This window comes from Hylobates moloch, unplaced genomic scaffold (genome assembly GCF_009828535.3).
Source record: "Hylobates moloch isolate HMO894 unplaced genomic scaffold, HMol_V3 SCAFFOLD_8, whole genome shotgun sequence".
NCBI classification, from domain to species: Eukaryota; Metazoa; Chordata; class Mammalia; order Primates; family Hylobatidae; genus Hylobates; species Hylobates moloch.
Genome location: NW_026652283.1, coordinates 123,844,815 through 123,863,771, shown reverse-complemented (window position 1 = coordinate 123,863,771; position 18,957 = coordinate 123,844,815). Strand labels below are relative to the sequence as shown.

At 34.0% G+C, this 18,957-nt stretch overlaps 1 protein-coding gene across 1 annotated transcript in view; it reads right to left on the bottom strand.

Annotated features, from left to right (window-relative positions):
• Nucleotides 1-18,957, bottom strand: part of CSMD1 (CUB and Sushi multiple domains 1) — a 2,040,038-nt gene that overhangs the window by 1,457,570 nt on the left and 563,511 nt on the right. The window contains exon 3 of the mRNA XM_032158987.2: nucleotides 9,471-9,583. Coding sequence (XP_032014878.1) covers nucleotides 9,471-9,583 — 113 coding nt within the window. The remainder of the gene's footprint in view (nucleotides 1-9,470; nucleotides 9,584-18,957) is intronic.

Genomic DNA, 18,957 nt, shown 5'->3' with positions numbered 1-18,957 from the left:
AGGAGAATGGCATGAACCCGGGAGGCGGAGCTTGCAGTGAGCCGAGAGCGAGCCACTGCACTCCAGCCTGGGCGACAGAGCGAGACTCCGTCTCAAAAAAAAATAAAAAATAAATAAATAAATAAATAAATAGAAAGTCATCTAGTTTCTAGTTGCTGTAGAAGAGACAGAAAGAGAATATTAAACATCATCCACTCTCATTTTTGCTTACTGAAGTTCATTTAAAATAATGACCAATTTTTGCTTTTCATTTATCTAAAATTACATATTATCAAATCTAATGTATATGCATATAACGTGGAGAAGTTTGCCCCGACACAAAAGTATACTGGAAAAAAATTAATAAAAAAGAAAAATTCTTGGGAGAGAAGTATGTACAGAAGATAAAATTATGATTAAGATGAAAAATATTAAGAAATGCAAGTAGAATAACTCACGAGTTGACAATCCCCTCTGCAATGGTTTGAATATGGTTTGTCTCCACCAAAACTTATGTTGAAATTTAACTGTCAATGTAATAAGGTTGGAAGGTGGAGGGCTTAGAGGTTATTACGTCAGTAAGATCAATGAATGTCTTTCTCTTCAGACTAGATTTGTTGTAGTGGGATTAGGTTAGTTACTGAAACAGCGGATTGTTATAAAGTGAGGTTGCCCCTGTGTCTTACCTCTTTTGCATTCATGCTTCCCTTTTTGCTCGTCCACCATGTGATAGCACTCCACCCAATTATGAGGACACCCAAGGCCCTCACCAAGTGTGGCCACCTGATCTTCAATCTCCCAACCTCCATAACCCTGAGATACTTCTCTGTCCTTTATAAATTCCCCAGTCTCAGGCAACACAGCAACACAAAATGAACTAGGAAACCCAACAAGTACAAATAGTAATTAATACATATTTTGTTACTGAAAATTGATTCTGAAATGGGCTCTTCTCTGGAGTTAACTTGCCCTTTACTATATTCCTTTTAGATAAGTAACTATTTCTGTGAGTGGATTTCTAACAAGAGCACCTTGTTTTCTTATATTTAAAAAAAATCAGGCTACAGTGCTGGTCTTAGAATTCATTAACTAACCATTTGAAAAAATACATAGCAAAGGATTTTTAATTACTTGGTTCTGTTTTTCATTCAAATTCCAATTAAGAGTCAGAGATCCACTTAATATTCATTCCCACATTATCATCAGACATTTCTTAACTCTATAATGTTCATTATTTAATTTTTTCTGTGCTCATTGCAATGAGCTAAATAACAGTTACATGGAGAAAAATACAGCAATCCTTCCACCTGGTTATTCCATTCTTCTCAAAGGTAATTTATTTTCACAATTCACATATTCTTCTACACGTTTCTGAACACTCACGAAAGCATATAGATGTGTGCTATGCATTTGTACATATAGACATTCACATACCTATCCAAATACTTTTATTTATATTTTCACCAAAATGGAATCACGTTGCATATGCATTCACATAGCTATGCAAATATTTTTATTTATATGTTTACCGAAATGGAATTATGTTGCATTTTTTTTTCACTTTAATGTACCGTGCACATCTTCTGAGGTCAATACATATAGGACTAAAAGGAATTATTTTTAATACTACTAGAACTTATGATTTTTGATGGAAAGTGCACAGCAACATAGCTACCGGTATGTGTGCGTGTGTTTGCGTAGCCAAGGCAAATGATTCGCTAAATATCTCAATGTGCTTGTGATATAGTTCGGATATTTGTCAACGTGCAAACCTCATGTGAAATTGTAACCCCCAATATTGGAGGTAGGGCCTGGTAAGAGGTGAGTAGATCATGGGGGGCGGATTTCTCATAAATAGTTTAGCACCATCCCCTTGGTTGCTCTCCTGGACACAGTGAAAAAGATTTACCAAAATCGAACTGAAAATTATGTGGCACCTCTCACTCCTCCCCTTGCTTCTGCTTTTGCCATGTGTCGCACCCGCTCCTCCTTTGCCTTCCACCATGATTGGAAGCTTCCTGAGGCCTCATCAGAAGCCGGGCAGATGCCAGTGCCACAGTTCCTGTGCAGCCTGCAGAACCATGAGCTTATTACACCTATTTTCTTTGTAAATTACCCTGTGTCAGGTATTTCTTTATATTAATACAAGAATGGACTAATACAGCCTCAAGTGGAATTTCTCTTAATGAATTTGCAATGGTCTATTCCAGTGGAATCAGAAACTAGATTTTATGACGCTAAGATTTTCAGGGTTAAATGTATATTAAGTTCACATAACCAACATATAAAGACAAAGTGAAAAGTTAATAAATTACAGCTCATAGGAATTAGACGACTTACATTGATAACAAAACTGCCATATCACTATAGGTATTATTTTTATTTAAGTCACTCTAGGCCTATATGTGAAGCAAAATTGTAATGTAAGGATGCCTGCTCGAACAAGGAATTCAGAAAAAGAAAAAATAAGACATAAGATAACTGACAACAATCAGATAAAAGAAAAGTTGATGCCTCAGGTTAACAGAACTTATATCATCAATGGACACAAGCCATTTTTATCTTTTCAGTAGTTATGAGATTTGTGACAACTTGAAATGTATACAATGTTCTCTCCAGAGAAACACACAAAATTGTGCACATAATTTCACAGCTTCGTGGAAAGAGATATTTTGTGACCCTCAAATTAAGAAAGTTAGATATATAGAATATGGATAGTCTCACAGCGGACCAGAATAATCAGACTTAACACCCCACATTCACAAACATCCCAGGGAGGGTTGCTCAGTTGACTGCAACCATCAGGGTGCAACTGTGAGCTGGCTAAGCTTTCCTTTCCTTGAGGCTGATCCTAAATGACAACACTTCTCCTTGGGCTCTGTGCTTTTACTAGGTTCACGGGGCTGCCCAAACCAATTCTTTCATTCCTTTATCCCACACATTAGAAGTTACAGCTAGCATGTAAGCCTTGCTAAATTAGCTAAATTTGTCTCTTTAGGGCAGTTCATCTCTCTTCTAATCATTTGATTGTCTTAAAGTTGTACTTTCAGGAGACAATTATATCTCTGCTATATTCCTACTTTTAGAAGACGTTAGTGTTCAGGTACTTACAGCACTAATTCTTTTCTTTTAAAAAATTACTTTCTCATAGCAAGAACGCTTATTATGAGATCTACCCTTATAACAAATATTCAATTGCACAAGACAGCATTGTTGACTATACATACAATGGTACACCCCAGATCCCTAGAACTCACCCAGTGAATATTTTCAAATGTCATTTAACATTGACTAGTGGTTCTAATATAGCTAGTGTTCGAAACTCCTGCAAATGGACGACAAAGGAAAGATTTTGGTAGCTTCTAGCAACTAAGCCCAGAGATAGCTAAGGTGAGGACCCTAGTCCTACTTGTTATAAAATGAGGAAGGAATGTGTTTACACAAAGGATACCTGGGTTTACCAGTCTAAGTTACCTAATTAGCCCAGAGGAAAGTAATTATTGAAATTTTGCATTTGTTTCAAGCTCTATAATTGTTATAAACCTAAAACAATGTTACACTGTGGGCTAATGGAAAGCCAGCTGCTGTTCTTGTGCTAGCACCTTCTTGAAAAGGAAACATTTCTATCCTGCCCAGTGCATCATGCATGCTCCACGCTTTAATTCAGGTGGAGGGTAGGTAATCACTTCAAGGGAGAAATAAATCAGTGCTGACATTCTAAATAAAGTTTTGAGCTTGAAGGGTAATCATCTAGTTGCTCTTTCTAAATCCAGATCCATAGGTGTTAAAGGAAAGAAAATTCTGCTTCAGGGATGTGTCAGAGGGAAATGCCACACATATTCAGCCAGCAGAGGGACACCCTGGTAACAGAAAGCCCCACCCATCCTTAATCACTTCCTGAAACCTGAAAAAATGGTCTCTCTAGCAGCCCAGATTCACTTTTCTCTGGTGAAAATTCAAGGACTATAAAAAAGTGTAGGCCATTTTCTTTCATAAAATAAATGTTCAATGGATTAATAAATACTGATCCCTCATTTTCTGTTTGTGAGGATTAAATTTGATATCCCATGCTGAGCAAAGTTTTTAAGACGATCCACTTATGCATAGTTTATAAGTCATAAACGATGATCCATACTGTAGATCATTATAATCTCTTTATCTTTAAATCAATTCAGCAATTTTTTTTTTTTAGAAACTTCTGCATGAGTGGGTGTGTTCACTAGAAAGAAAATCAAATTCAAATTTTTCAATACCAATACTTACTGGCAGTTTTCCTTTCAGGTTTTCAGGGAATATGAACTACTAGAAAAAATTAAGTTGTGGTTTAGACTTTTATCAAAAAATATTTTTGAGTAGTTATCATGTGCCAAGTGTCAAGGATTCAAATTTTCCTTAGAGTTAGTTACTGCCCTCAAGGATACAAACAGTAATGGCCACAGAGTAGGCATATAAGGTGCCATCTAATGGCTTCCATTAAGTGCTCTGGGAATTCAGAATTCGTTTAATCCATGTTCCGTCTTCTCCTTGCATGTATTTTGGGACATTATAACTTTCCCTTAAAAGCCAAAATGTGATAAACTGTCACATAGAAGCATATGAAAACAAAAATGCTATCCTTCATTTCACAGTCCAGTGAAAGTAATTCAGCCTTTTTTGTAAAGGATCTCACTGAGTAAGTTTTCCATTGCAAAGATAAAATAATGTAAACTCAATTTTCTAACCTTCAGATAGGGCAGAAGGGCTCAGCTCCAGGCTCTCTGAGCTCCAGAGAACCCAGGCTCAGGATCATCTGCCTCTGCTCCCCGCTCAACTCAGCCTCCATCAACTCCACCTCGCTGCTGCATCCCCTCTTCCTGTAAACCACATTGCTGAGCGTTCTCAAAGACAGGCATCTGTTTTTCTCTATGCTTCTGCAGGTGTTCCTCCTTACTCAGAAACATCCTTCTATTGTCTCTTTTTCCTTGAGACCTTCTATTCAGGGTCTAACACAAAGGAGGCATATAGCACATGTGCTTTAAGAGCACGTTCTTCAGGTCGTGGCCTGAGCATCCACTCTGTGACGGTTTCTACATGGCCCACATAGACCTGGTCATTCCCTTGCTCTTTTGCCCTGTTTTATAAAGCCAAAATGACTACTGAGTCACACCAATTACACCAATGTTCGATTGTTTCATTCTCCTTCACTAGTCACTGAGAATAAGCACTATTCACTTCATCTTTGTATTCCTTTAAGTTAACTCAGTATTGTGCCTCTGGAAGAGGCCCCATGAATGCTGATTAAATAAATGAGAGAAGAAATGAATGAGCAAATCTGTGTATCCACTTATACTTATGTGTGTTTAAGTACGGACAGCCATGTCTATAAGCACATATGTGTACATACGTGTGCATTTTTGAGTGTGTATTTGTATATGTGTGTATACACAAACGTAACAAGTACAAGAGGAAACACAGCGAATGTATAAGGATTCCAACTTCTGTAGATGTATAGACATGTGGATAATTTTGCTTTCATTCCGTAGCAGCTATGGGATCTCGGCAAACTAAAGTACTGTAGTTAACTACTTCACTTTCTCTACCTGATAATAATAGGTCACTTTATTTCACTTAGACAATTTCTGTGAAGATTTAATAAGAAAAGGCATGAATAAAGTCTTTGCCAATTGTTATGAAAAATTGTGTCCAATCTATAGAATTGCCTTATGCTATGGAGAAAAGTTCCACACAAAGTAAGTAGTGATTCTAGTTAATAAATACTGGAATCACTATTTTGATTCACAGTTGCTGCTTTCTAACCAAAAAAAAAAAAAAGGTTGTATTATGTACAAAAATTCTATTTTCCAAAAGCTACTGGATCATAAAGAATACAATTAACTTCAGAAAAACCTTATTTTACTTACAAAATGACCTAAAAATTCAACCTAAATTATTGTATATAATTCATAAAAGCTAGGTTTTAAAAATATAACCGATATTTAAATTATTGAAGTCCATGTATGAAGAATTTCCCAAATAGTTTACAAAACATTTGAAATTATATTCATAAAGATACGCATTAAAATTGATATTTAGACTTTAGACCCACAATAATGAACATTTTGAGTCTAAGAGTTTGGATAATAGATTCATGCCTTTCCAACATTTAGCTTACATTTTTACTAATAAGGAAAACCATTATGAAATAGATGAATTCCTTTTTAAAACCTACAGGGAAAAAAATATAAAGTACATCAGACAGAGAGGCTCTTTGGGGAATAATTTTTAGATGACCGTATATCACCCAGTCCGTATATATTCTTCAATGTCCTCAAGTCTAATATTTGTCAGCCTTTGTCTCATGTCAATTTTCTTACTTCCTAGATGTTTTTCTTAAAACATAGGTAAGCTTGATGACAAAATAATATTTTTTACTACTTGAGATTTTGATAAGAGACAATACACAAAATTTATAGACATAGTACTTCAAAATTGGGCACATATAGGAATTTTAATAGTAATCATATGCAATCCTAACAGTTTCTGTTATTAATTTATCAAAGACAGCTATGCAACTTTGTTGGTTCACAATTAAGACTAATGTCCAGGTATAGAACTAGCAAGTAAAATCTTACAACACTGAATTAAGTTAGTACCTTCAATTTTATTCTATATTTAGCAGTTAAAATTTGTTAATTTTAATATATACACTTAATTGCTGAGAATTGCTAAGGTCTATATTCAGAAATTCAAATACTGTAAATAATCAATGTTAGTATAAAATTTATCAGTGTTCCCAGTGGATTTCCAGAGTTAAATTCAATGACTAAACACATTAATTACAGTATTTTGTTTCTATTTTCATTATGTAGCTTAAAATTTCCATGTATGAATAATAGTTTATGTAAATAATGCCGACTCCAAAGTACTGCCAGAAAACACTTGAGTTCGGTGTCCGGATTATGTTTGTTCCCAAGGTTATCATGTTTACATAGATCTTAGAAGTTTGGAAGATTTTTCTCCTTTCAAGCCAGTAAATTTCAATTAAAAATTTATGCAGCAGTCTGGTAGTACTACCAAAATTCCATGTTTTAGTTAAATAAAAGAAAATGAATTTATTATAATATGAAAGTTCATTTTATATCTCAATCCAGTTGCCTTTATACGTCTTGGATTATACATCATTATTTTATTCTATTATTTGACTCATGCAAATTACTTGATGGGTCAAATAACAGGATCCGTGGGCAGTCTCTTCAAAATAAAAGCTAATGGGAAAAGAGGAAATGTGAAGTATCAGAAAGAGAACTTTGTGATTCTAAATCAACTTGAGATATTTTTCTAATTATTACCATTGAGTCTGCTTTATATACATATATATACATGTATGAATAGGTGTATTTGCTTATTTTATGCACTCTTAATAAATTCTCACTTTTTCCCATGACATTGCCGTGGTAAGTAATAGTTGTCTAAAGTTTACGGGTAAAGTATTTGGTACTTGTAATAAATATTGCTACCAAAGCTCTCCTCTACTCTACATTATCTCATCTTTACTCTTCCACTTAAGATTATAGTTGATATTTTTCTCCAAGTAATACACACTCATTTTTGCAGGAGAACTTGAAGCTAACTGATAAATAGTTTTAAACAGACAGATACTACATACTGGATACAATTTAGGTTTAGCCAACAAAGCACCTTTTTAACAGGTTTTCTTTTAAATATAGGTTTGTCTTTACTTGTAAACATCAGACTATAATATCACCATTTCAAATCGAAATATCACAAAAACATTCTCTACACAGCGACCCTAAAAAATAAATACATTTAACTTAACTTATGGCCCTCTTCCATTTTCTCGGAAGTTTTCCAGTTGATCTTCTGGAGTAACACAGAAATATTTTTCCAACATAGACAATCTTGCCCTATCTTCTTTATTATGTCATCATGACCACCAGTAAAGCCAGCAATAGCCCAGAAATATTTGATGGAATTATTCATATGGTAATTTCTCAACAGCAATGGAGTTTTCACAGCATTAATTTTGGGAAACTAGCAAGACCTCGTTTTCAACTATCAACTTTATCAGGAGGGGAGAAAAAATGCCAAGTTTTCTAAAATGTGGAAGCATTATCTATTTTCTGAACAAATATTGTATGTTAACGGGACAAAATATGCTTGGCATATAGCTGGTATGGATTGCTTTAGAGATGCTTTTGTAATATTCTGCAAAAAATAAAATGATGTCAATTTAGGGTTTGTATGAAGTGGTACGTTGATATAATCAACACTGAAAGCTAGTAACATCCATAGATCTTACATTAGCCTGTTGCTTTCCAAAGATTAACTTCCTCCTTCATAGTAATGTACTTAAAGGTGATAGATGCTTTCCAGCCACTGACTCTGGCTTCTGTACAAACGCAGTGGCCTCCAAGACATTCACAGGCAGAACTGGACGCCATTATCAGCATTATTCCACACGTAACTTTGAGTGAAAGCATAAGTCGGTCCATTCCTATGTCTCTGCAAAGAAACTTGTACACTTTTATTTTCTGATAATTTCACTACAGCCACTCATTTGCACAAACCACGTGTAGATTTTAACTTCCCACAAAATATGATTTTCGCCTAAATGCAGAGTATTCCCAGTAAGAATATATAATCTGTGACTTAGTAGACAATGACAGCCCAAGTAAACAGTGTGTGTTGTAAATAGGAATTGGTGTCTACCTCTAACTACAGTTTGCTTTTTAAGTTTACAGACTCCAGAGTTTGTGTTACAGACAGTACGTCTTTTATTACATGTAAAAGACAATTTAAAATCTCCATGCTAAACAAAACTAGACACACATCAGCCTTTAAAGTATTAACTAGTTCAATTTCTCAAAACCTAATACTTGAAATGATAATTTCCTTTTCCAAAGCTCTATCTCTGCATTTAAAAAAAATTTCTGCCAAAAGCCATTTTAATAATGATAGCAATATCCAAAGGTATCTAGGCACAAAATCTGAAGACATGAAAACAAATAAAGTCTCTATGCCTTGCATGATCAAACAACAGGAAAACCAAATTAATTTTCTCTCTCAAAAATTTCAGCTTTGACAACAAAAGCTCATTTAAGGAAATTTCCTTTAATCAAGCACTATCAGTATAATTGCCCAACCAAAAATTTAATAAAACTCTTCTGCATTAAAAATGAACTCTTTACTGCATAAGAAGGCTATTAGTTTACAGTCAAACTTCTCAAAACGTATTCGCTACAAGTTAACCGAAAGAAAACCCAAACAAGAAAAGTTCTAGGGATAAGAAGAAAATGTGAACATGTTTTGGGCTGGAAAGTTGGCGATTATAACAGTGTTATCCAATGCCAATGTATTACACACAAGCCAAATGTCTACACCATGAAACCACCTGTGACAAAGCAGCCTAGTTTTTCACTGTTAATCCAGAGTAGCATGTATTAGATCATTTCGACACTGAATGCGTGTGCAAAACACAACAAATCTCTTACCTTCGTATAATGCTTTGAAACCTTGGGCACTCACAGCGAAGTCTGTCGTGAACCACAGAGTGAGGATAGATCCTGTACTCACTATAGAGGAGGGTAGCTGAAATCCCGATAATCTAAATTTAAAAGACAAGACACGAAGAGAGTTAAAAGCATGAATTTGTCAAAAAAAGCTTATTTGATGAAGTCATTGAATAACTTTAACAGTGGTATATTCACTTGAAATATGGCATTAAACACTTAGATAATCCGTACACATGGCTTTGGTTGGTAGGTATTTGAAATTAAACATTTTCAAGTATCAGAATTTATTTAAATAACTTGAGAAATTTTCTTCTTGAAAATACTTACTTATATAATATGCCATTGTCTTAAATGCTCCTTGGTTTTGGATGGCAATAATCTACTGCCAACTATTTTTTTATTTGAATTTTTAAGTTCTGGGGTACATGTGCTATATGTGCAGGTTGATTATGTAGGTGAACGTGTGTCATGGTGGTTTGCTGCACCTCTCAACCCATCACATAGGTATTAAGCCCAGCATGCATTATCTGTTTTTCCTAATTCACTATTTTTAATTTTTTTCTAATAAAAAATATGACAAGCAAAGCATGTGCATGTGTGTATAAACATGTGTGCACTCAAATATGAAAGTATTGCAAAACCACCGAGTTGGTCGTGAAACAATCTGTGTTTCAGCTGGATCCCAAGCTGTGCTCTTAGGAAAAGTGAGGGAGATGATCAGGATGGCAAAGGCCCCGTGCAATAGGCTGTGAGCTGTCTAGAGGGCAAACCAATCCTGACACAGCTCTGGGATCCACAATAGGACTCCCAACAGAAGAAAGTTGAGAATACCCACATTCTGGTAAGTAGCTTATTTTTTATGTTATAAAATCCACAAACTCCTGAGCTGTGAAGGCTGGTCTGTCCTCTTTCACCCTCCTAGGAGCCCTCCTCCCTCCCTGTCTTTTGGTTTATCACCTTTCTTATCTGGTACAATTCACAGGCATCTTCACCAACTCTCAAATTGTATTCATCTTTGTAAACTGCAGTATCTGCTGTCTGCTTTTATTTTTTAATTCAATCCCCTTGAAGAGACTCCTTTGTTCATTTTTTCCCATTGGATGCCAATCCAAACAACTTCCAGATAGTGCATTCACATGAAAGAGTAAATGACTGATGAATGGAAAAAGAAACCACTGTCATACCAGCAGACACTGCTTTGTGGCTTATATGTTATCGAATATAATACAGAAGACAAGTCAGTGAAGCAAACATTGCTTTAAGAAAGTGGGAAAAAAAAAAAAAAAAACAGTGAGTTTAAATTCTTCTGTGACTGAAGACCAGCGAGAATACAGAACTCATCAACCCTATATAACAGTATTTAATCAATACTTATAGAACACTTTACCCAACAAGAACAGAGTACACATTTCTTTCAGGTGCCCATAGAACATACACCAAGATAAACCATATTCGAGGCTATAAAACAAACCTCAACACATTTAAAGTAACTGAAATCATATAGCATGTGTTCTCTGACCACACAGTGGAATAAAGCTAGAAATCAGTAAGATAAAAATGACAGAAAAATATCTAATTACGTGGAAAATAAACAACACACTTCTAAATAATCCAGGGATCAAAGAGGAAGTCTCAAGGAAAATAAAAATGTAGATAAACTGAATGAAACTATAAAATACAACATATTAAACTTTTAAGACTCAGCTAAGCAGTGCTGACAAGGTAATTAGTCGCAATAAAAACACAACTTAGAAAAGAAAAACTCCCAAATCCCTAATCCAAATTCTCATTGCAAGAACTATAAAAAAAAAAAAAAAAAAAAACTAAAGCAAACAGAAAGCAAAAAACAAGAAAAGTACAAAAATCAATAAAATTGAAAGAAAAAAGAACAAATAATGAAACACAGCCAGTACTTTGGAAAAAAAAAACATTAGAATTGAAAAAGAATGACTGGGAGTTTCAGAAGGTACAAATAGTCACTGTTAGTCATTAAACATCAAATATTACTATGAACTCAGAATTCATCAAAAAGATAATAGAAGTTACTACAGAAACTACATATGTAAAACTAGCAACTGAGACAATATGGGTCACTAACTCAAAAAAATAAACTATTACAACTAACCAATGAAAAAATACATAATGTGAATTACCCTATAGCTATTAAAACTTTCCCCAAATAAATTTCCAGGTCCAAATGTTCCTACTGGAGAATTCTATGTTTAAATAATTAACACCAGTTGTAAACACTTTAAAGAAATAACAGTAATAGCACACAGTCTCTTCCACAAAGTGTAAGTGGATGGAATGCTTTTCTAGTAATTTTGTGTCATTGACACTACCGTTTCCCTTATGAGCTGAATTATGCTACTCCCACCAGTTCATATATTGAAGCCCCAACATAACTGTATTTGGAAATGGGGTTTTACAGAGGTAATTATAGTTAAATGATGTCCAAGAATTAGGACTCTGATCCCATAGGATTAGCATTCGGTAAAAATAGGAAAAGAGAAGGATACTTTCTCCCTGGACACATACTGAGAAAAGACCATGTGAACATGGAACAGGAAGGCTGCTGTCTACAAGTCAGGAAGAGAGCCCTCAGCAGGAATTGACTATTCTGGATCCTAATCTCAGACTTTCAGTCTCCAGAACTGTGAAAAAATAAACTTGTATTTCTTAATCCCTGTAACTTACAGTAGTTTGTTATGGCAGCCTAAGTAGACTAAGACACTCTAATATCAAAACCAGATAAACACATAAAAAAAAATGAAACAGTATCTCTCATTCATATAGATGCAAAAAATCCTTAGCCAAGTAAGAGAAAACAGAAGTAGGCAAGATAAGAATTATACACGATGATCAAATGGTGTTTATTAGAGGAATGTAAGAAAGGTCCAATCTTTGAAAATTAATCAATATAATCTGCAATATTAACAGGCTAACAAAGTAAAATCACAAGATCATAGTAATCTAAGCAGAAAAAATCATTTGACAATAATAATCATTGAATCATGAGAAAAGTTCTCAGTAAAATATGATTGGAAGGAATCTTCTCCAACTTGACAAAGAATATCTCTACAAAAAAAAAAAAAAAAAAAAGCCTGAAGATAACATTTTACTTAGTGGTTAAAAACTGAGTACTTCTGGGTAAGCCTGGGAACAAGTCAAGAAATATCTGCTTTGAACATTATTCAGTACTGTGCTGGAAAATACTGCAAATACATTAATACAAGAAATATCTGCTTTGAACATTATTCAGTACTGTGCTGGAAAATACTGCAAATACATTAATACAAGAAAAGAAAATATATGCATACGGGTCAGAAAGGAATAAATAAAATTACCACTATTTGAAGATGGTATGATGATCTTTATAGAAAATGCCAAGGAATCTACTAGAAAATTTGTAGAGCGAGAGTAACTGATATCATCCAATGTGCAAGGCACACAATGAACATACAAAAATCTGTTGTAGTTCTACACACTAGCAATGAACACGTTGACATCAAAATCTGAAATACATCAATCACAGTAGCTCAAAAAAGGAAAAGCTTCTGTATGAATACAGTAAGATATGCCCAACAGTGCATACAGAAAAGTACACAACACTGGAGAAAAAATTCAAAGAAATGCTAAATAAATGGAGAGATATACCATGTTAATAAAATGGAAGACTCAATAGTGTAAAGATATAGGTTACTTCCAAATTCATACACAGGTTTTACACAATTTGTATCAAAATCCCAGCCAGAATTTTTGGAGATACAGCAAGATCTTTCTAAACTTTATATGGGAAGGCAAAAAAAAAAAAAAAAAATAGAATAGCTCAAACATATTGCGAGAGAAGAATAAAGTAGGAAAAATAGTTCACCTGATTTCAAGACTTATTTTATATCTACAACAATTAAGACTATTTGGTACCGGCAGATTGGCAAAGAAATGAACTCATATGTCAATGGATCAGAGCAAAGAAACCAGAAATAAATCTAAACAATTATTTCCAACTTATTTTCAACAGATTCAAAAGAAACTGCATAGAATAAATCCACAAATTATGATGGATCAATTTGATGTCCATAGGAAATAGTAAAAGAGCCTAGACCCAAGTTTAACACCTCATATAAAAATTACCTCAATGTGGATTACAAATATAAAATGTAAAGCAATTAGACTTTTAGGAAAAAAATAGGAGAAAGTCTTCTAAGTCTAGGGCTACACAGAGTTTCTATACTAGACAACAAAATTACAACCCAGAAAAAGAAAAGTTAATAAACTGGATTTCATAAAAATTAAAAACTTTGGCGGCAAAAGATCCTATTAAGAGAATAAAAGCGTATGCTGCAGACTGGGCGACCATTGGAGGAATGCAAATTAAAACCACAGAGAAATACCATACATGATATTTCAGCCTATCAGAATGGCTGAAATAAAAATAAATAATGACAACATCACATGCTGGCTAGAATGTGGAGAAAATTGATTGCTCTTACACTGATGGTGGAAATATAAAATGGTACAGCCATTTTATGTAGAAAACAGAAAACTTCTGGAGAAGTTTGACATTTCCTTTAAAAATGAAACATGTAACTGCTATCCGACCTAATAATTGTTCTTCTCTGCAGTTGCCCTAGAAATGCTCGTGATTGGAAACAGTCCATATCTTGACCATAATACATCAATATTCGGTTGTGTAATTATTGCACCAGAGTTTTGCTGGTGGTTTCCATTTGAGAAACTGGTATAGAGTACACAGAAACTATTTGTATAATTTCTTTTAACTACATGTGAATCTATAATGATCTCAAATTAAATAATTAAATACACTGGAAAGGTTGAGACTGAGAGGTACTCAAGAACATATTAAGATTAAAATAATCTAGTAACCAAAATAATGCTATTTAATAACAAAACATTAAGTTCTAAAAGTAAGTTGAACAAAAACTATCGAGGATAATTTCATTTAGTAATTGCCCATGTTGAAGTTTTACATATATATTCGCGTAAGTTAGGTACAAAATAATGTGATAGCACTTTAAATTAAATACAATTTCATGTCCCTTTTAATTATTAAGTTTTATAAAGAATTGTGATTATGAAGGGGTGTGGTCAAATGATATTAGTTCAGGAAGTAGGAACAAGATACCAAGGGATTTTTAAAACCAGTGTCATAGGACTACTGTACTGTTCAGAGGTTTGGGGCAATTTAATATTGACGTATGCCGGGAAAATATATACATGTGATCTGATTTCACATAGCTGGAATGAAATGGATTCATTCTTATTTGTGTGCAAAAAAAACCACAAATGGAGTCCAACATGAGTTGACAGGGATGTGGAAGGATGAGTGGATCCAACTGATCATAAAGAGCTTTCAAGAGCTAAATGTGTGATTTCATGTTTACAGCCATTTACTCCATACCGGCTGAGAGTGAGGAATCTTATAAGGAGCTGGCAAGACTCACTCCTTGGTGACTCACAAACGTGCTCCTGAAGATACTAAAGTACTTCTGTGAGCATCCTTTCCATGAGGGCCCTTGCAACACATTTTCTTCTTCTCTGCCTCACTTTGAGGAATCCCTGCTTCTCATAAGCAACCGGCTTATTTTCAACACATAGTAAATTATGAAGCATTTTGAAGTAAAATGGATTTTGAAGTAAATCTCAATCCACACAGGTGTCTTGCAGTAGCAAGTCTTCCCTCTGTCATTCATATTTGATGGTCCAGGGTAGTATGGGAATATTTTAGTACACATAAAGTTATTGATAAACTTTGAATATTTCAACAAAATGTGACATATACATTACTCCCTATCATAATTTTTTAGTGTTTTACAAAAAATACAAACATGCTAAAGTATCTTCATTTTAGAGAGGTAGACATAGCCCAAAATTAAAGAGGTATACATTAAAACATTTTAAAATGTGTTTTCAAAATCTCCAACGGATTATGAAATTTTACTAAAGGAAAACTATCCATAAATAAAAGCAATTATTTTGAAATAAAAAAAATCTTATCGCCTATGGATGTGACAGAGAGACTGACATTAACTTCCAGATGGCATATACAGAGGCTAGGTAATCAGGAAATAGAGAGAAATCTGTAAATTCAGAAGCCTTATGTCTATAGTTATTGGACTAGTTTTTCAGTAAAATAACTTATTTTCTACAAGTTATTGCAAATTCTGTTCTAGAATTCATCCAAAATTTGTTGTAGATATAAAAAGTTTTTTTAATTATGTAGTATATAGTATATAATTTTGAAAATCCTTTTTATATATTTGTATGTAGTATATATAGTAAACCTTTTTATATACTATATATACTATATAGTAAACTTATATACTATAAAGAACATATATAGTAGACTTATATACTATATATAGTATATATAGTAAACTTATATACTATGGTTTATATACATGACTTGTATAGAGCAAACTTTTTATATATTTTATAAAGACTGTAGTATTTTATGCTGTACTAATATATAGTATATTTACTACAGTGTAGTATACATAGTAATTATGTACAGTATAGTATACTATAAATTATATTGTTGACTATAATATACTAATCTAGTAGTATTTTGTTATTCATATATTATAGTAATATTTTATATAATACAGTAATATTTTTATTATATAATATATTAATATTTTATATTACTATATACTACATATTTTATTATACAATATAGTATATAGTAATATTTTATATTACCATACAAATATGATTTTATTATATAACATAGTAATACAGTATATAATATTACATAATACATAGTATACTATATTATGTACTATATTATAGAAGCATTTAAAAGTGGGAAGGGGTATTAGTATGAGATGTCAGATGCTTCAGCTTTTTATTTTATATAGAAGAGAAATTACGATTAGAAGTATTCAGTCACTGGAGAAAGGCTTGCCTGGTCTAGGGATGGGGACAATTTAGATAGCAAGAAGTGATCAGTGATCATGTCCCCGCGAGAACTGTTTTAGACAGAACAGCCCCAGAGAGCTTGGGAGATCTAAGAGCATGGGTGGCTGTGGCTCCTGGGAGGTCACCATCCTTATGGAAAGCCTCTCCTACCAGGTAGGGGTGGTGAGGACAGAGTCCACACAATGGAGAAGTCCAGATGGGTGTGCAGGGACCATCTAACTATTCCTAAGCCCAAGAGAGGCACACACGGTGCCCTGAATGGTCCTCAGTACAAGAGATCACTTGAGTTATGTGGCCTTGGTGAGCAGGTCTTAGTGCTGGTGACAATACACTGGTTGCGATGAGTTCCATGTCAAATTGTGTCAGGACACTGCAGAGGGTGATCTGGAACGAGGCGCTTTATGAACCCATAGTACCTTGGGGTCATAGAACTCTCTTGGACTTAGATACCATCCAGGGAAGATGGAATCAAGCACGCAAGGTTCAGCAAAGACTGAATCAAATACACACACACACACACACACACACACACACACACACACACACACAGTGAATCACAGGAGCATATATACATCTTACCAGATTAAAATGTCTGCCAACATTTGGAGAGAGACCCAAAGTAAAAATTATTGTAAATTCCACGTAATTACATTATTTTTATACCTTAACTTTTGGCCTCAGAAAATAGTACCTATTAATTTATTTTTCTGTTCTATTCAACATATCATTAATTTGAAACCATTAATGTATATAAATCTCTCAATAGAAACTTCAATTACAGATTTTTATCGCCATGTATAACCCATACAAATATATGCATGTTTAAGCTACTGAATAATTCTTTTTCTTAAAACCTTGTTGAATTTTAAAGTCAGGGATCACTACTTAATATAATGTCTCTAGGGCACAGACTGCCCTTTATTTAAGGCACTTTATTTAAAATTAGGTTTTCAAATGTTTTTCTGACTCCTTGCTATGACACCTGATTGGCCCAGTAGTAAAGATTTTCCAAGTAGCTACTGTACTTGGAGCCTTTCATTGCTATTGTTAAGACATTAAGGTTAAATGTCTCATTTTTGCATCAGACAATATCAACAGTGAATGGCATACATCTCTGATGCCTGTTTTCCTCCTCTCCAAAGCACCCATCACATCTATTTGAATCTGGCTTTACTTAAAAGAAAAAGCAAATCCATGTTCACTTGTACTGTATCCACTGAACCACACATTCTAAACACAAGACAACTAGGAGACAACTTTGTATCAACTTGATACAAAAAAAATCAGGACAGCTTGTAGGAAGACAGCTACTTCGCATCTAAGGAGTCCCAACATCTTTCTCTATCATCTAGTGCCTACTAGGGATTAAAAGTAATACGGAACCAAAAAAGAGCCTGCATCGCCAAGTCAATCCTAAGCCAAAAGAACAAAGCTGGAGGCATCACGCTACCTGACTTTAAACTATACTACAAGGCTACAGTAACCAAAACAGCATGGTACTGGTACCACAAGAGCGACATAGATCAATGGAACAGAACAGAGCCCTCAGAAATGATGCCACATATCTACAACTATCTGATCTTTGACAAACCTGACAAAAACAAGAAATGGGGAAAGGATTCCCTTTTTAATAAGTGGTGCTGGGAAAACTGGCTAGCCATATGTAGAAAGCTGAAACTGGATCCCTTCCTTACACCTTATACAAAAATTAATTCAAGATGGATTAAAGACTTACATGTTAGACCTAAAACCATAAAAACCCTAGAAGAAAACCTAAGCATTACCATTCAGGACACAGGCGTGGGCAAAGACTTCAGGTCTAAAACACCAAAAGCAATGGCAACAAAAGCCAAAATTGACAAATGGGATCTAATTAAACTAAAGTGTATTTTTTTATAAGAGTTTTACATATTTACAGTGTACAACACAATGTCTCAGTATATACGTAGATCATAAAATGATTACTGGTAAGTTTTTTCTATGAAGACTGATACATATATATACACATAATTGAATTATATCTATTATATATTATATATATTTATATAATTGGATAGAATTCTAAAAGGATCATGCCTGCCTTACACGAATATCCAGTTGTATTTTAAAAACATCATGAGATTTCAACAGTCCTATTACTTCTTGTTGAAGAGAATACTCTAATTTCTCATTTTAGTTTCATTGCTCTTCAACAGCTTTACATGTGTATGTCTGTGTATACATAGATATACACACATATTTTGTACACACACATCTACATATACAAAATATATTGGACAAAGAAAAAGCATCCTCCTTTCACACCAAAATGTTTTGTAAACAGTGGCTCAGTTTGGTTCTTTGGCAATTCCTGCTGTCAATTGGGAAACAGAGATTAGCTTATATAATTTGTATAATTCAAGTTGGATCAGAAAACTGTAAAAGCATAAGACTCATTACAGAAGGACTTGGTACGTATTGATTTAGGAGGCAAAGAAAGTCAAAGTTTAGAGGCTAGACCAGAGAGAGGAACAAATGCACAGAG